This window comes from Aphis gossypii, chromosome 1 (genome assembly GCF_020184175.1).
Source record: "Aphis gossypii isolate Hap1 chromosome 1, ASM2018417v2, whole genome shotgun sequence".
Lineage (NCBI taxonomy): Eukaryota > Metazoa > Arthropoda > Insecta > Hemiptera > Aphididae > Aphis > Aphis gossypii.
In genome coordinates, this window is record NC_065530.1 from 17,845,546 (window position 1) to 17,866,661 (window position 21,116).

The 21,116-nt window shown below is 26.4% G+C and overlaps 1 protein-coding gene across 1 annotated transcript; it reads right to left on the bottom strand.

Annotated features, from left to right (window-relative positions):
- Positions 1-1,808: 1,808 nt before the first annotated feature.
- On the bottom strand, positions 1,809-18,025 carry LOC114128947 (uncharacterized). Its single transcript, XM_027993560.2, has 8 exons — positions 17,539-18,025; positions 12,706-12,800; positions 6,629-6,826; positions 6,417-6,527; positions 5,407-5,644; positions 4,128-4,371; positions 3,616-3,818; positions 1,809-2,351 (listed from the first exon to the last, which is right to left on the bottom strand). The coding sequence occupies exons 1-8, from the start codon at positions 17,633-17,635 to the stop codon at positions 2,182-2,184; spliced, it is 1,356 nt and encodes a 451-aa protein (XP_027849361.2). The 5' UTR covers positions 17,636-18,025; the 3' UTR covers positions 1,809-2,181.
- Between the last annotated feature and the right edge of the window lie 3,091 nt (positions 18,026-21,116).

Here is a 21,116-nt window from a genome sequence, read left to right on the forward strand (position 1 = left end):
TATAAAAATATTCATTATAAACATTGACATTTTATGTTGATACTAAATTGAAATTAATTATGTTTGGTAAAATTAAAGTTAAATATGTCCTATGTTCTAATATCTATATCCAAATTGATTCATATCAATATGATTCTAATCAATACAATTATTGTCAGAAAACAATTTTTTTTTATATATAAACTTATTATTTATGTGGAAATCAAATCCGTAAACGGTCAATAAAGAATAAAAGTGAGAAATATAAATATGTAATTTTAATATTAATTATAATTATTAATTAAATTACAATTTTAACACACGGTTTTTATATTTTTAATACTGTGTCCTTTTTACTGAAATTATCTAAGCATTAATTGCAAGTTAAGTGTATAAAACTTAACGGAGTAATTAAAACATCATATAGGTAATGTAACTCAAAAGGTAAGGAAAATTTATAGTTATTTTCATACAAAAATCAATGGCATATTTTAAGAACGAAATTGTAAAGTTAATTAAAATTTTATTCATATGAATTAATTCATATTTTAAATAAACTTTCCAAGCTTGAGAAAATGTACAAAATAAAATCGTATAATATAAATAGGTAAGTATATTCATTAACGACGATTTTAAAATTTATTCTTTAATATGCCCATAATATACTATAAAAAATAAAACAACTTACCAAGTTCTCCGATTATTTTTATTGTAATTATATCTCATATCTATACAGGTTGAAGCTATGCATAATTTTATATTGATGTCTTGTGTAGATATTAGATATATTTCAATTAATTTATCACCATTATAATAAGAATAAGATTGAATATCTTTGTCTTAATTATAAAAAATAAATTTAGGTACAAGATTAAATTGTTAGTAGCATGACTATACTTAACCTAGTAAAATTTGTATCAGTAAATACACTTTTTAATATTTGCCAAAATATTTGTATAACATTTTAAAAAAAACATGTTGATGAAATATCTATTACCAATCTATAGATATATGTGACTTAACGTAGATTAAGTTTATTATTTTCACGAAAGAAGTTAATAATAAATATGTAAGAAAAAAACTAAAAATGAAAAGTCATAATTTCATCGTTCTAAATTGTAGTTCAGTGTAACTAATAAACTAATTTTAAGTTTAATTAAAATTTAAAAGGTCTTGTATTCAATATTTTTTCACGGATTAGGTATCATAAAAAAATCCCAAATTACGTACTAAATTTTCCATATTTTGGTTTCGTGTGTGCGTTTTAGAGTGTAATAATAAGAGTTTAAACCATTACGTTTCCAACATATTTTACAAACTTCCAATTTCCATCCTATAGAACAGAATGAATAGATCCTTGCCTATATACAGCAACTAATTACATGGATTAAGTGTGCCTATGGAAATGAAAATTAAAAAAAAAAAAACTATAACTAGTGAGTATAAATGGTATCCCAGCAATAATTTAGTATAGAAAAGTATAGATTATAGATACCGTATTACCGTGCGTATATTGCACTTGTTAATCGATACATATAATTTTGTGTAATTCTCTTATTGTTATATCTGACTTTTTTTACTTTCATCCAATTTTCGCCACGTATAATTTTCCCAAATTCAATCGTCCGTCTTTATTTTTCGCATGCTCAATTTCCTACGTTCAGTTGTCAGAAAACAATATCGACTATTTATCGACACTGAAATCAATTATAATTTAAATCAGTAAGCTATAATAAAATATTAAACGTGTCTACTGCAATAATTTTTAGGTATAGTTGTAACTAATGTAATACATTTGATATTTGTATCAAATAAAAATAACTAAAATATGTATTTTATTTAAAAATATATTTAAATTGTACTAACCATACTATTTGGACAAGCAAATATTTTTATTAGTAGACACGGTTAAAATATACACATTAAAAACAATTATTGTTATTTTAAATTTTATAAATAATCTATACACATAATATAATAATAATGTAACAATAATTTATATAAATATAATAACTCAGCATAGGATATAATTTTTTACTAGCTATTCGATTACATTGTATAACATAATATATGCATTATGATATTGATATATGATAATAAATATTAATATGATCAAATATAATATATATTTGTAGGTAGTAGTTACTATATTGTAATGGTAATATGACTAAATGGTGATAAATTCTTAATCAATTTATTCAATTATTTATCAGGATAAAAAGTGTCGACCACTTCGATTCTGTTAATGTTTATATCGTTTCCTACTGGGTCGATTAAGTCCGTGAATGTTAGCGGCAACTGCAATAGAGGCGAGTTGTTGATTGGATCATTGCCCCACATGGTCCAAGTTTTCTTATTGAAGTCAAACACTCCTATGTAAAACAGAAAAGTGTTATAATTTATAGCATTATAAGCATTAAGCATTCTAAAAGTTATTAGATAACTATAACAGAATATTGTTAATTGTTATTGATTAAAAGTAACTTCTACCGGTTGTTGACAACATTATTACTTACTAAAACTTAACATTTTGCATGTTTTGCTCTTTTAAACATTGAATTCCAAATTAAAATTGTTAAAACTAAAGTCATCAAATTAATATTAATATATTAATTACCTTATAATATACCTTATTTTTTTAATATATTGCAAAAATATAAAAGTGATCAATAGGTAATTATTTTTATTAGACATAAATATAGGTTCAAAAGTTTGGTAAACATAAATCAAAACACTTATTATCATCTTTAAGCCAAATTTAAACTTCAGAAAGTTTATTTATGTGTAAAAACGATTTATCTCGATAAAGGTCATATGTCAAAACAGTTAAACCTTTTCAATAGAACTTCATAATTATCATAAATAACAAAACAATTCTACTGCCATTTATCAAGACTATAAGTTGCGTGAGATACGAAAAAAGCCAAATCATAAATATTAATTTAAATGTATATATTAACGTCAGATAGTACATGCCAATTATATACAAATTTAAAAGTTATTTTAAAACTACAAACGCCTAATATAAAAATCCTAGAAAACAATATTTTCGAATACTATGGATCATAAATTTTTTTTGCATAAAATATATCGTGGAAAACGAGGTGTAATCTTTTATATTGACGTTTCAATAAAAAAAACAATATTTAAAATTTAAACACACCTTTGCATGTATCACGCGGTAAAAATTGTATTCAGAGATTTTATTATTTTGTCAGAAGCATTGAATTGAAATTGCTTTTGTAACAACTATTCTGTATGATATAGGCGGTGTGAAAACAATTTTCTATTATAGTTTATGACATATCACGTGTTGTATCCATAGTTTATTTCACGTTTGTAGAAATAAAACATAGGTACATAAGGACGCGTTTTTCCACTCGTATTATGATATATACATCATACGTTTTATATATTGTCAAACGCACAACTATATTACACGATGTCATTCACTTTGGTACTTGTTCAAAACCCCTATTTGAATAGTGCTTATTAAAGTTCCTTATTGCCTTTTACAGTCTCATATAATATCAAAGCTCGACTGTCTTGCCGAATACACACGAAAATAAAAAACAAAAATTAATATTTAACACACTGACTACCGATAATGAAATACGTATAATACGACGCGCTCACCCAAATTAATTGTGCTGACTCTGGCATCGGGCTTGTCACTAAATACTGGCCACGGATCGTCTTCCCTGTTGCCAAGCACTTCCAACATATCTTGGATACTCGCGGCGGTCTTGTTGGCCGTCATCTTCTTGTATCGACTCTCCCTGGACAAGCTGCTCCCGTAAGCGGCTTCATCCAGTTCCGGGTACTTCAGATGGAGTAATCTGAGATTAAAAATATAAATATAAGTTAAATATTTATAATAGAACAATATACGGGGTGATGATTTTCAATCGACCAACAAAATCAATATAATAGCGATATAAACGTATTACCTAAATTGTCTGTAAAATTAACTCAAAGGTCGGTCGTTGAATATGCTGAGATAATTATTTATAATATTTAACCACGACGGATGAATACGATTTCCATAAATTAAGTCACATTACTACTACTCAAGACCATTGGAGTGATTCCCCGTGTATTTAATATATTATTTATAATAACTATGGTGGTGTAGAACATGCGTGTACCTGTTGGTATGTAATGAGTTGTTTCCTATACCGAAATCTGCGAGGTACACTTCCGACCTGTCAGAATCGGTTTTCGGGGTGACTTCAACTGTATGAAAAACACGTGATTCCTTGGGAACATGCAGGAAACCAAAGTTAACGTTAAAACCGTCGGCCGTGCCTACCCCTTCGTTGGTCAATATATCCAAGATCTCTCCCAAGTCAGCTCTCGAGGACAGCAGCGCTCTCGTAATGAACTCTCGGGCTATAAAAAACACAAAAAGGAAGAGAATTGTTAATACTTTTTATCAATATTACGCACATCGATCAGGAATGGAATGAAACTAAAAATAACTTGTTATGAGCTGGATATGAAAAGGTAATATATATGTGTCAGTTATGAAACTGTTCAGGAAACATATTTTAAAGGTGAACAACTTATAATCTGATGCTTATTATTTTTTTAAATTTATCACAAAATTAGATTGATAATATTCTTACTTTTAAGTTTGATAATAGATATTCTCAATAATAATAATTAAAGCATAATTTAAGTTGGAACTTCTGAAAACAAATTGACTACCTATGTTGTACGTTTATAAGATAGATACAACGTATGCAGGTGTGACCTCTTCCTTAAAGGTAAGAATTTTATCTACGTTTGAACATTATTCTTATTATAAAGCGAGTTATGAGTATAAGAGTATGTAAATCATTACAATTTAAAAATATTCATAATTTTATATATATATAATATATTTTGACAGTTAAAAATAAACATTAAATATATCAAAATATTTTTATCAATTTTATATTTATTTATAAATAATATAATATTTTATATTTGATGTATTTTAATTGAAATTTAGGCACTCTTGAAGTGTATTGAAAATCGTATACAAATTCTTATTTTGATTGAACGCATTTTCACCATTAGTTAAACTTGAACCTTAATATTAATATTAATATAACTATTCACTATATATGATGGTGGGGGAGAAGAAGTTAAAAACTATAAAACTGATATGTGGCTGTTGCAAATTTGTAAATCATCTGTAGTTGTTCTATAGATATTGATTATGTAATGTTTTTATACACAAATACGGAATTGATGAAATTCGGTAACATTATACTCAGATAAAATTAATTTAACGCATGAAATCGTGTGGTATGAAAAATGTACCAATGATAAGCATCATAAGTTGCTGTACATCTGTAGGTACACTATTATAGTTGTCTATCCATCTGTAATTGTATATCTTTTCGTGAGAATCTATTTGTAGATTAGTTTAATACTAACGGATTTTGCCCCTCAGAGGTTTACTGACGAATATCGTGTTAATCGAAAACACTAGCCCGTAGTAGTTATGACCGCTAGCATAACCCGGTAAGTGTCCAGCGTACGCGAGTGCTTCGAACTTCTCTTCTCTGGCCTGGAAAATGCCACCCATCTCGGTTTCGTCGGGCAACACATGAGCAGCTACAATGTAATAGTTATTCGTCGTTTCGGACAACGCGTCTTCTGTGTGACCTAACAACTGTACAATAATATTATTATAGGTATAATATTTGAAAAATTAATAATAAAAAAAAAATATATATTTTTTATATTTTCTAATCAACTAGTCACCACTAAACTATAACCACGCTAGGATATATTTTTTATCGATTTCAAAAAAAACAATTAACAACTTAATTAGTTATTCATGGTTTATGAGTCTTGAACAAATGACTTACACAGCTAACAAACTTTATCTTAAATAACCATTCTTAGTGCCGGTTTTACTTGCGTTCAAATCTATTATTTTATTTAATAAAATTAAATAAAATTTACATTCATAATTTATTATAACATGATAATCACTAAAATGTAATACGTATAGATGATTATTTCCAGTATTATGAAAAAAAATCATATTAAATAAAAATGTACACAAAAATATGCGGTAGTTAAGTACATAATATATCTAGTCAACGAAACATTATATAACATAGCATACCTTTGTATATATTTAGGAATTTTAAATTAAAATTGTATAAACTACATATTATTTTTATCTTAATTTAATGATTCAAATTACTTTTAACGAAATTAACACTTATAAAGCATTAAAACTATATAATACATATGCTATTATTCCAAAGGAAAAATTATGCATATTAATAATTTTTGTACTTTTATTAAAACACGTTTGTGCGCATATAAATGTGTTGATAAAGTATTTAAATATTATACCTTATAATTTATATTCACTTTAATATCATCGATAATAATAGTGGATTAATAGATGTATATCCATTGTATTTTACCTGTGCATTTGGCTGATTAATTATTAATGAAGTACATCCTATCGGTCCTTTATCTTTACTTGAAGCGTTTAAATTCTTTGGCAACGTATCGTCTAATGCCATTAAGAACAACTAAAATATATTTGAATTTTTTTCATATAGTTATTACACACATTAAAATATATTATACATTTTATTATTAGGTTTATAATCATAACAAAACATGTAGATACCACGTGAAACGGAACTTCCGCTCCATCAGCCAATCCTTGTAGCTCGTTCACATACTGAGGGAAATATTTTTGTGTGGACTTTAAACTTTCTTCATAAATCTCCTTTCCTTCCGGTTGAGCGTACATTGGTAAAAACTCACTCTGGAGTGGCTCGTACAAACGCACATATTCTTTAATTATTGATCCAAAAGTTCGTCCCTAAAATTGATAAAGAATAAATTATAAACGAAATTTGTGAAATGTTTGCTCTAAACTTTATTTTGTTTACGATTTTTTATTCGTAAAAATGAATATTTTTGTATAATTTTTTTCTTTCTTTAACATTTTTTTGGAAGAATAAATATTTTCAAATAGGTTTTATAAAGTTAATCTTTGTAATGGAAACCATTAGTTTGCGTCGATATTAATAAAACTGTAAAACGGTCTCCAAACAACGACAAACGTTTTTATCTTTACTCATTTATGTAAATAAATATATAAACAAGCTATCAATTTGCTTAATTTTAACATAAAGATTTCTACATTTTATAAGCTACACAAACACAATCTGAAATTGTTCAAATATATTTTTAAGGAGTTAGCATAGGCAATTTTAATGACATTTAAAAAAAAATTAAATTAGTAATAACCTAACTAATATATTTTGAAATACTAATTTAGTGTGATTAATAATAATAGATGGTCCCTTGTCAATTATTGAGTAGATTTGAAATAACATAGATACTATATAATTGATTAAAACGTATTGGTGCAGATAGGATATCACTTCATTTAAAGTTTCAACACAATTTTAGAGGTCTCACACTTAATATTTATATACATGATTTTTGAAGAAATTTCGATTTGATTTTTCGGTAATCTGAGATACTTATTTCCTAGGTTTGAACATTTTATTTTGTTTAACAATTATAACTTTTTGTTGAAATTATATTATAAAACACAGTAAACACCTTTGAAAATGATATTATCTATAAATACAAGATTTTTATTATAGGTTGTATGTTTAACCACTCTAAATAAATAGTCATAGCCGATCTGTATCAACGTTTTTATTTGCTAAAAAATATCGTTAATACATCCCTTAAATTTAGAACGCTAATTTAATTTAATACACGTATTGTATATAAATAAAGAGCCTACTTTTTTACATTTGTATACAATTAAAAATGTTATAATCTCCTGTCCAACATTTCTTGAAATAATTATAACACCAGACGGAAGTCCTATTAGAAGTACGTATAAGCTATTACAATTTGCAGCCTCGTGCAATACTCGTTTGAAAAAAACGCGATTCAAATCATATAATTTTTTTATTAAATTAATCAACATGAACAATATTGTGCAATGTTAAATCTGTAATTACTATTTAATAATAACCCACCGCAATGTTGAGTCGAGGGAAACGGAAGGTTTTTATAACAAAGATATTAACATATTTAATGTACGCGAGTATTGCAAATCGGCCGGAACACTTCCTGAGCACCTTCGAAAAAAAAAATGTTAATCCTACGAGATTATAGTGCACTCCCGGTGGGTTGATCTGGCTACGATAGTCAGTGTCGTCCAGTTCCGCCGAAGGAGAATCGCCACTGTGCAATGCACTCGCCGTAAAACAATTTTAATTGTTACACGTCAAAATGGTCTTAAAACCGATTATCATAAATTACTCAGATGATTGTATAAGTTGCTCATTTGGCCACATGGCTATTTCTAATAATAAACGGCAATATAATTACAAGTGGCGCGTACTATATTTTGTACAATTTTTTCGATGCCATTCGTCCTGCATAACAATATAATCCGGAATCGCAATTAAATATCGTCGAGCGTTGGATAATATTAATTTTATTATTTGATTCGAAACCGTCCACGTAATTTATACATTAATGCCGAGTGTATCGCTAATGATGGAAATAAAAAAAAAATATTGTCATTTTGAGAACATAATAAACATATAAACACTTAATATAATAATACGCATAATCGTTTGAAAACCGTCGTTGACGGTTATTTAATTACAATGACTAGATAGCCGTATCTGAAGATAATAATATGATACTTATACACATTGAATTATTATGTATAGACTAATTAATATTCGTGTTCAGAAATCACGGAACACCTAATGACGCTAATCATGATTTAATAAAAGCATGATAATATGTTTGTATCACATTGAAATAAATACACAAATGACCATGAGTGTCATATCAATAAAATCCCTCTAATCCGTGTTCGTATATTAGAATAGTTATTTTAAACACACATTATGTAATATCTGTGTATCTGTTTTATATATTTACACGTATATTATTATATAAGAATTATTTAGGTGCCGGAAACGAGGCACCAGACGATGAACTAGACGTTCATGGTTAAAACAGATTCTGTACCTATCGAATTACTAAAATTTTTGGTGTTCATATTTTCTATGTAGTTTTAAAACGTTATTGCCGTATTTTATCAATAAAAATATGTACTTATTTATGTAAATTATGTTAGATAATTCTTTACGTCAAGATTATAGAAAGAACATGATATATAATATCATTTCGATATATTTTACAATAATAATTGGTAAAGCAGTTGCTATACCTGTGTATTATATAGGTACTACACACTATTAAATTTCAATCCGATTAGTATATTAAGTACCTAACGCTTAATGAGCAACTTGTTTGTTTATAACACCATGACCGCATAAATAACACTTACTCAAGTTTTATTTTAATAACACATAAAAGTAATTTTAAAATCTAAGTGCAAATATTTCAATATTGAATAGGTTATAGTTAAACAGTGTTAACGTACAGGAATTAATTATTTTTAAAATTATAAAATTATAATTATCTAGGTACCACGTACATCGTACTATAATAATTAATAATATAGCGTACTTCTCAATATTTACATATTTATTTCATGGTTTTTGTATATGAGTTGCATCAATTTGAATAATAATTGTGTATCTTTAATATTATATGATAATATACAATTTATTTATATTTGATTATAGAAAAATAAATCATAAGTTAAAATTGAATTTGATCTATCATCTAAATTGATATAGTAATCATTCTAGATTAAGAAATTAAAAAAAAAAAAAAACACACTTAAATATATAATCAATTCAAATTAAATGTTCATAATGAATACTATTTATAAACATTAATAAAATCTAATTTTTAAACAATAACACAATATTATATTATTTTATAATGATTTTATAAACGATATTACGTGTAATTTGTATAGATATCTTGTCAATTAATTATCGAATATTATGTGTAGTTAATTGATTTTAAATAATAACAATGTATTACACAATAAAAATATCCGAAGTATAATTATGATGATAATTATAATTATAGTATATTGTAGTAATACATAACGCATCATAACAATTGGAGGAGTACAAATGTAAATTTCAGTTAGTTTATTGGAATAATCCGTATTATACAACCCAAAACTTTGTATATAGTTTAATACGAATTACGATGACGACTATAAACGATAAATTACTTTTTTTTTTGAAATTATTATTACCCTAATTATTACTAGACGCTAATCTTTGATGGCGAATTTCAACGACTAATATCTAATGTATAAGGTCGAGGAGATAAAACCTAAGTGTATAAATACAAGAACAAACGCACTTTATATATTATAGTATACTATAGTATATTATAGTAGAGGACACCTGCAGGCTTCTTAATATTATCATGATTTATTGGTACGTAATAATCAAAATTAAAGAGACTAAAAATGCAATTTGACCTACAAAAATCGCTTACATTTTACGTGACTTGACATCGAAATCGGACTCGACATTTTTTTTCAAATTTACATTGGCATAAAAAAACACTAGTGAATTAAATTATTCTATGAAACGCGCAGTTAATATATCATATATTATTATAATAAATAGATACGCAATAAAAAATTGCCAACAATTTATCAGATGCAATCTTGATAAAACGAAACGTATATACGAGAGTATAATATAATAACACCGCGAAACGGGTTCATATGAATGTAGTTACAGTTGCAATTTAATTTACAGCCAAACAATAATACTATAAAACCTATTCATTCTTAACATTAAGATATCGAACGTCGACGGCTTGTCGGATCTACATCATGTTTGACATATAAGGCATCATATATTATCTGTACGCTGGGTATATATTTGTGTGTAATAAAATTGTCACATACACTTAGTTTTATCAAGACAAACAGCCAGGAAAAATAGTCGTCTCTTCGACCATGCATTTTTTCATCAACTTCCTAATATCTATACAATATGTAGATGCTATTTATATTGTAAGTCTAAAATTTAAAAAAATATATTATAGCCAATAGTTATTATCTATCTACCTATACATATTTACATCGTATATCTTTATTATTATTATTTTTATTTTTGACGAATCCATTCCAATGCGCTATAAGCCTATAACACTATTAAATTATTATCATACCTAGTGACTCAAATAAAACAGTACGAAATAATTATAAAATATTTCGATCCGTTGGATTCCAATAAAACATAATTGTTCAAGATATAAGCTTCCGAAAGAATAACTAGGAAGTGTTCATGTCCAAATACTAGCTATACCATAAGATGATACATTTTTTTAAACAAACAATTCGGCGAGCATTGATAATAAGAATCAATAAATGAATACAATATAAATTCTAATAAAAGGAAATAAATAATTATTATATAATATGATAGTATACATATAATAAAACAAAAATATAACAAAGTTATGGCCAAATACCATCTAAAATGAATAAATACACATGCCAACAATAAAATATGTACCTACCTAATCACTGTTATCAAGAACTTAGGTGAACCTTATCTAATCTAACATAACCTCGTTACTGACCTTAATATTTAATAAAAGTGAATCATAAAAATATTAAAACGTTGATACAAGCCTGGGCATAAACGAGTTAAAAAGTTAAAGTTAAGTTAATTTTAACTTTTTTTAACTTAACTTTTTTGAATTTAATTTTCATTAACTTAATTTTTAACTTAATTGATGTTTATTGATATTAACTTAATAATTAAAGAGTTATTTTTAATAAAATCTAAGTTACATTATTTTATAAATAATTAAATTATAAATAAACCTAACCTAACGCTAACAAAAAAATATATGTATAAACTTTTAACTTAACTGAGTTAACCAAAAATTTTATTAATTTTTAACTTTTAACTTTTTCTTATTGATGCATATTAACTTAACTTAACTAAGTTGAAAAAAATCATTAACTTGCCCAGCCTTGCATTGATATACGATTAACGTATATATAAAGAAAAATTGAACAAAACCGAGCTCTACGAAATATTTTTATATTTAAATATCATTATTAGGTGTAATAGGTACCGACTTTCGAGCAATCAATTATTTATTATGAATCAGGTAAAAGTTACTAAAAGTTTACATTTGTTGCACCTAATATATATTATTTGCATAATATGTTTAATGCATATATAATAATTAAACGTACCTATGACAACTTTCATTAATTTTGTGTTTTTAAGTATTGTTTTCCTTATCGTTACAGTGTGACGTACAGTGTAAACATATAAAATTTACTTCCAAGATATTGTCTATAGTACCTACATATAATTGCACGGAAAAATGTACTAAAACTCCTATTATCTATTAGTCATTGTAATATTGTACTGTAACTTTTGTAACGTAAAAATTCATCTAAATACTACGAAATAGCGTAACTTAAGTCTAGAGTTGTGCTCTCCGTTTGATGATTTTTTTCCTTGCACAAATATACAAATTCATTATCGGTATTGTGTACTTAATATTGGTTATTGAAACATTAAAATTGCACCCACCAATCTAAATATTCCAATTAATGACGACAACGTCATGTCAAGAGTCTTCTGACAGTATATACATTAGTCCTCGTAATCACTATCTATTAAACACTTTGCTGTACACGGTATTGAATATTGTAACATTAAAAAAAAAGTCATTATGAACTACAATATGCGTACAATATTATAACTAATGTGTATTTATGTATATGCTTAATATACTTACGACGCTGAATCCGACTTCGTAGTGTGTTCCCGTCACGTAGTGTACTGGTATGGAGTTTTGCCTCCGGGTTATTGGCGGACAACATGATCCTAGAACTGACATTATCGAGTTTTTGTATTAATATTATATATTTTCTTAAACTTAAAACTGGTCGAAAAGCCTATTTCACCGGCGGCGGTGTATAACACATTAACACTGTATATAAATTGCGGTCGCAAACGGCCTGGAGACTGTAGTGGACAAGAATGAATTATACGCGTATCGCGAATGTGCGACAGGGCCGAAACCGTACACAAATCGCAAAGCCAATTATGCGGATTTATTAAATTTAAATATACACTAAATATTGTTACTTTAAACCGAGTCCGCCGCGTTTAGCAATGTACGGTGTATCGCGTCGATGTCGGTTTTTATGCTTTCCGTTGATTTTTTCCCTCCAAAATCTTTTTTCTCGTAGAGTCGTGTATGCCTACACACCATAATATAATATTATCAGCCGTTCATTTATATTTATTTTATGATGTACGATCCGAGTGAGCAGCTTGTGCGTGTGTGTGTGTGTGTTAGTGTGAAGTGTGCGGTGCGCAGTCCGGTGTCATATGACCGATAATCATTGAAACGACACTCGGTCGAAACGCGGTATTAAAATAATAAGGTTTCATCGGATTACCATTAACTCGATAAAAAACTACGAACCAAAACAATAATTGATAGTATATGAGTGTGTTACGAAATCAATATAATAGGTAATAAGAAAAAATACAAGTGATAACAATCGTGTCGTAAAGTATATATTATAAATTATTAAAATGATTAAAAAGCAAGTTGAAAAAACTATCAGTTTATAACCGGATAATTTATATATTCGTTTATTGATGGTATACAAACATGTACCTATAATGATAATAATATGTTACAAACACAAATTATACAAACCGTCGTTTTATCATTAGCGAATTCCGTTTTTAAATCGTAGTAAAACATTACAGCAAACCACACATTATATGAATATGATTTTTAATTACTGAGTGTTGTTCCGAAGTCAAATCTTTTATTTCTAAAACGTTTGTGTCGTTTATATTATAACCGTTTAAAGTTGAGATATTTGAAATGATTTCCGTGTCAACATGAGCACACGGTATATATTAATGTTAATAGGTATAAAATATCATACATACCATACACAGTGTATAATATTACATTTTCGTTTATCTCATTATCACAGACGAATCAGGTGCTTATAGAAATAGGTTAAATAGGATACAAAATAAGAATAACCGAACGACTTTTGACACTCACGCCTTATCAAATAAAAGGTTAATCATTTATTATCAACACAATAAAATATTTTGTATATAATAATAAGTTCAATAAGAACAATGAAAATTGTACCGACATATGACGGCTACTATTGAATTGGCTCCCAATTTTGGGTAAATATAAAATCGACCTTTGAATTGGTTCCCAAAAAATTTATATTTGAAATGGCTCCCTAAACGGCTTAAACTGTAAAATATTATTATTTAAACAAAGGGTTCTCATATTATTATACGCCTTTAATTTTACGATATCATTGACATTTTACACTTTTCAAATATATTATATAGTATTCAATCTAATTCAACAATTATAATAAGAAGTTCTAATATAATTAAACCACAAGTAAAGAAATTAAAGATAAATTAAAATTTTTAGAAGTTGAGATTCTAAAATATGACACTGGTGATTTCAAGGTTGCAATACATAAAACTTCTTATTAATTTTTATTTATATACATAATATTATACATATATTTTATAACGACGAATTCAGCTATACTTTTTTTTTATAATATATTATATTAATTTTTTAAATATTGTTAATTGTTTGTTTATTTTTTTGATGAGGTTTTTTTACTATATTTACTAAATAATTTTGTGTCAATGTAACGATGTAAAGTAGGTATACATCTAACTTTAAATTATTATTTACAAATTGGTAACCAATGTGTTTTGAAAAAAAATTGATACGGAGCCAATTCAAAGACTTATTAAGGAAAAAATATTGAGTACCTGTTTGTGGGAGCCAATTCAATAAGTAAAAGCTCTGTAATATTTTAGCTAAATCATTTCAGAATTGAACTTTGGAGCAGATTAATTTTCAAAAATAACATTTTGAATAAATATACGTAAGTTATACTTATAACGGCGATGTATTCATAATTATTAGGTGATAGTTAATTTAAAAAAAAATGTACTGTAATACCACACGAACAAATCCGACGAGCTAACTACGTTAAATTAGTTATAAAAATTATTATATGGTTAGGTACTTCTTTGGAGGTTTATCATTAGAAATAATATATATTTTGTATTAATACTCAATATAATTATTATAAAAATTAATAAAAAAAGTAATTTAATAGTTTAACTTTGTTTTGATTATTATATGTTTTCAAAAAAACGTACATTCTTATCAACACGGAAGAAATCAACAAAAAATGTAAACATTTATCATATATTTCTTTCACCCATTACATTTAGTATATATATACATAGTACATATTATTATATACTATGATTTTAATGTTTATAAATTGCATGGTACTGCACGATATTGAATGATGTCGATACGAACAATTAGTAAATGGTTGATTTTTTTTTCATTACCTAGCTATAAGTAACCCATACGTTTTAGCCGTAGATTGTCAAATCTAAAATGTCTCAAAGTGTCAATAATTTATCAACTGACACGATCGATATAGATTCATTTGTTACATTTCGATTTCAAATATTTTCATCCGTGCCTAGAAATAAGAAAAAACTCAATTCGCAATCTATAGATTAGGTCAAGTAAAACCCTGACGTACGATCGCCCGTGGAATGAAAATAAAAGAAAATTATAGAAAAATTTAAAAATGTGATAACATTATAAGTAGGGCTCAGATTTTAAAGTATATAATAAGCAACTAAAAAATCACACAATTGTTTTAAAAAAAGCAAAAAAAAAAGCATGACCAAAAATTAACATAAACCAGTTTTAAAAATGAATTAAAAATTTTAGATATTAATTTAAATTAAAAAAAGAATTAACTACCATGTATCTTCCTATATTTTAAGTAGTGAAATTTATTGTATTGATGTCCGACGGAATATTTTTACGCATAGAAAACTAACTCTCTACATCCACTGAACTCACTGAAGTGATCAGTGCATACTTCATACAAGAGGTTTCAAATTACAACACTAAATCTTAAATTTTAAAACAGTCGATATCAATTTTATAGGCATACTGACCGTATAGGTACTGCAGGCTATAATATGTAGATCGATACGTTTAATATATTTAATAAACAAGCCGATAACGAAAACAATAATAATTCAATACTCGCATTCTGGGTTTTTACATTTCATATTATTTTTTTTTTATTATTACAATATCATAATAAACATATTAAAAAATGTCCAGCTGGAATAATTTAAAAAAAAAGCAAAAACAAATTTGGTTTATTTAGAACCAGAATGACGTTTAATGTATGTATAAAAACTAGATTTCTATCTCATATATAAAAAAAGAAGTATAACATGCTTTAAAATCAGAGCCCTAATTAAAAGCAATTTGTATTAATATATTAAATTTCGAGAAATATTCACTTAAGTTTTAAATGAAAATTTTAATTAAACAACTCTAGTATTTTGGACATTATATTTTATAATAATTCGATAAACGATTTTTAAAACGAAAAATGTATACCTATACGTTGTAGAGTTTGATTTTATTTACGCTCAAGTCGCAAACATATAATGTAACCCGCGTTATTATTACAATAAAATGTATATAATACCTACTAAGGTACATAATAATATTGTGTACTTTAGTGGTTAAGAACTCACAAAACTTAACTAATTTTAGTACCTATTATACTCATGTGAGCGTTGTTTTACGCCGCGAGTACTTGGTGAACAAAAAAGAAAATTTGTATAAAATAATTTACCCCAAGCATCAGTCTATCAACTGTGCTGTTATATTTAAATAGGAAAAATGTATTTAAAGAGAAATCTATTGTACAACGAATTATATATTATTATACATAGGTAAATGATTATATTATAATTTCTTATTAAAAATTTGTAAATGGTAAAATACATTTTGTTTATGCTCTCTCGTATAGTTATCATCCCGTATCAAGACTTTTTAACAGCTATTTAAGCAATTTCTGAGACTATTTAGTATTCTATGGAAAGATATTTTTGAATATAGAGTGCTCTTATTTGAAAAGTATTAGGTACTTCATAATTTTATTAAAAATATATGATTTCTAAAAATTGTAATTCAACGTAATTTCTTTTAAATTAATAATGATGATTAAAATTAAAATTTACGTAATAAAGATCCACAAATTTATAGATTTATTATTAACACCTAGCTTTTCTAAAATTATAATACTTTTAAAAAATTTCAATCGTTTGAAACGTTAATATTTACATAAAAAAAATCCACTTTATAGATTTTGAATATAAAAATATAATAAACACTATGTCGTTTACAAAACAAATGTCAAAAAGGGAAGTTTACCAGCAATCGGTATTTTAAAAAACAATGTAGTTTATAAGGTTTTAGTTACATGCGTGTACGATATACATTTTTTGGATAAAAAATGTCGAACAATAAGTTACTTTCGTAAAAAATAGTTGCTTTCACTCATATTTTAAAATTATAACGAATTTCATATGTTAAACATGTTTTTGAGGAAATGAACCGATAAAATATTTAATGAGCAACTTTGTTTGTATTTTAAATGATTGATTTTGTAAAACGTTATCGTTCGTGTTATTCGGTATATTTTTTGCTTACCTGGTTGTTCATCGACTACTGGCATGGCGTGGAAGATTCCGCAATTAGCCATCGTCAGGCACGCAAAGACGATAACCGCTCTTGTAGCGGTCAACATTTCTGCGATATTGATTACTTCTCCAGGTTTATAATATTTTTATCGTTATTAATTATAACTATGGTTCCGCTGGTTTGTCACCGTCGTTTTCATTAACTTAGGTAACTGACTAATACTCACTTATATGTAATATTATTAATTATTATTGTATATTAATTGTCTTATGTATGTCGTGTGAATACAGAAAAAAAGTTATACGCTTACAAGTGGTAGCGTCAACCGACAAAACACAATTGTATAATGTTATATCGTCTATAAAACGTAGAAATATTAGAAAAATGATAACGATTATTGCGTGATGTAATAAATGTAATAAAATATGAATGTGTGTGTCGCGAGAGGAGATGGACAGCTCGTGTCGGCGAATGATCGACAGAATCGGTTGAGACGGTGAAACACGTCTTTTAAGGGTACTTCCCGAGCCACAGGTAAAATATAATAATAATAATAATTATTATTATTGTTGTTGTTGTTAAAAATCTGCACTGTTGCGTGACCAGGTGGGGGAGATGGAACGTATTCCGACGTTCGCCGATTGCCACCGAAGGTGACGAAGAGTATGCAAGTTGTTTATTACCGGAACGAAAAAAAATTAGAACCGAACATTGGAATAGGTTAGGTAGGTATATGAGTAACGTCAAAAACTTGATGTCTACACACCGGAATCAGACTGTACAATGTGATTCGATAGCAGCGACGAGAAGATCTAAATTGGTTCTACGATTTATGTTCATTTACGAGCTTTGCGATCTTTTCTAATCACTTGGTTGAATACTAGTATAGACAAGAGTCTTAAGCAGCACTTTCGCAATACTTGGTGTTTTATTCGTATTTTAATTTCTCTCATATTTACAATCATCTATAACAGATTACATATTATTTCATACTTAAACGTATCAAGTACTAAGATAATGTGATGGATTACAGTTTTTAGAGATTTTTACGATCTTTACTAATACAATTATTTAACTAATACTCGAACTTGTTATTTTTTAATTTAACAACACATTATTGTCGTGTCCAATCTGAAGGCTTCAATGCATAACTCAACCATACACGGTATTTCATCGTGTTTGTCTCTGTTATAATAGCTCATTAATTCTAGTAAATATTGTTCAAATATTATTTTAAACGTTTATTTTTACGTTAGACTACTCGCGAAATTATAAGCTATTATTGCTAACTGTAATTTTTAGATCGATCAACTTACTAAAATATAAAATAATGACATTTATTTTAGTACAGGAGGAATGCGCAAATGTTTCAAATTTGAATGTTATTAAATATCATTTTATACTCGAATAGTAACGTTTAATTTTTTAAAGTTCAAGCCAGGGCATAAAAGAGTTAAAAAGTTAAAGTTAAGTTAAAAGTTAAGTTAATTTTAACTTTTTAACTTAACTTTTTTGAATTTAATTTTTAACTTAATTGATGTTTATTAATATTAACTTAATAAATAACGAGTTATGTTTAATAAAATCTAAGTTACGTTATTTTATAAATAATTAAATTATAAATAAACCTAACCTAACGCTAACATATAAAAAAATATATGTATAAACTTTTAACTTAACTAAGTTAAAAAAAATTATTAACTTGCCCAGCCTTGTTAAAGTTAACTCAGTAGACTGATAGGTATGTATATGATACGAAACACATTTAAACTCCTCGTATACAACCTCTTAAATACACAATGTTGCGTAATTTTACATTATTATACTAAACAGTACCGGTACGCAAACGTCCACACAATAATATTTGTTAATTGATTTTTTTTTTCAAACATATGAAAACACTATAACTTTTAATATAAAAATAAGTTCAAGATATCCATACTAATCAATCAACTTTGAGTTTTAATATTTCAACAATGATCAATTAGGTATTAAAATTTTTTGGAGTCAAAATGACTCCAAGATATTTAAATTCGTTTTCTCGTTGTTTTCTTTGTACAAATTTCTATTAGACAAATTATACATACGAGTTTAACTCCACGTAGTCATTTTGAGTTTATTTCTTATTTTGAACCACATAAATTTATACTTTTAATTTATGCTAATTAAACATTATACGTTTACAGCACCCAAAAAAGTCATAAAAATATTTAGATATTTAAATTTATATGCTCACAGTATGACTATACGAGTAATTTTCAATGAGTATTATTTTAAGATAGTTTTTTTTCCTAGTAGAAGAAGTAAGTATTTAAAAAAATAAATAAAAATATCCCACACCTATTCACATATTTATACATAATTTAAAATTCTGATAGTATAGGTATTTTGAAAAACTGTTCTAAGAAGACTATGGAAGTCATAACTTCTAAGACAACATAAGTAATTTTAAAACTTTTTAACGCTCCTAAATACAATGTTTGTATTTTCATTAATACATTTTTATGTTTTTAAATTTTTTAAAATAAAACATATATCTGATAATCATAATTTTATTATTATCGACAAATTGTTTGAGTCTACATGTATAACATAGATAATATATTATCTTAAATGTGTCGCAATTTTCTATTGACAATTCATATTACTTAAGAATAAAAATTTATTATTCAAATATATAAAACTAGTTTTTTTGAAAATACAGTTTTAACTGATTAAATTTAACTACGATGATGATGAATGCATTAACTGTACATATTCTACGACGTAATACTATAGATTTTTATCGAGAATCAGAAAATTACATTTTTATAATGTTGTATATTTATATTTTACTTATAAACACTATTAATGGTGTAGCATCATTCAAAATTTTAGCAAAAACAAAATTTTTCAAATAACGCATTTCGTATTTTATAGATGTTACTTTATTTTTAAATTTCAAATGAATTTTTAATGAGTTTATCTGATCAAACAGTCATACTTTGTCAACAAAAATAAATGTCGTTTTTATTTTTATTTTTTAAATAATAAAATAATTTATTCTACACTGTCCAGAGGAAGATAGAAAAATGAAGTATTGCACTAAAACATATTAATTATATTAAATAAACTTTATATTTTTTTACAGTAAAATATTTATACATTTATTGACATTTTGATTTAACATCAACTCTTGTATTTATCAGAGTCTTATAGAATATAGGTAGTCGCGGATTCAATAAAATATCGGTCAGTGTACGATTTATTATTTGACCGTAACGTTATAGTGGTTACGATTTTATCGTGTTACATAGCTAAACGAAAATATAATATCCTCAATATACATATGCGAATCATAGTTTAATCAACGCGAAGAAATTTGTACATTCAAGGACTGCGTACGTCACGCAATAAAGTTTATGATCAAGGTTCAGCTCTACTACAAACCACTATATAAACAGTGTAAGCACTGTAATATTATAAATCCGGTTTATTCCTAATTAAACACATGCTTGAGTGTCTGACCTTATATGAAAAAAGTGATTTTTTTTTTTTTTAAACAGCTCATCAACAGAAGTAACATAAAAAGCAAAAGGCATACACAC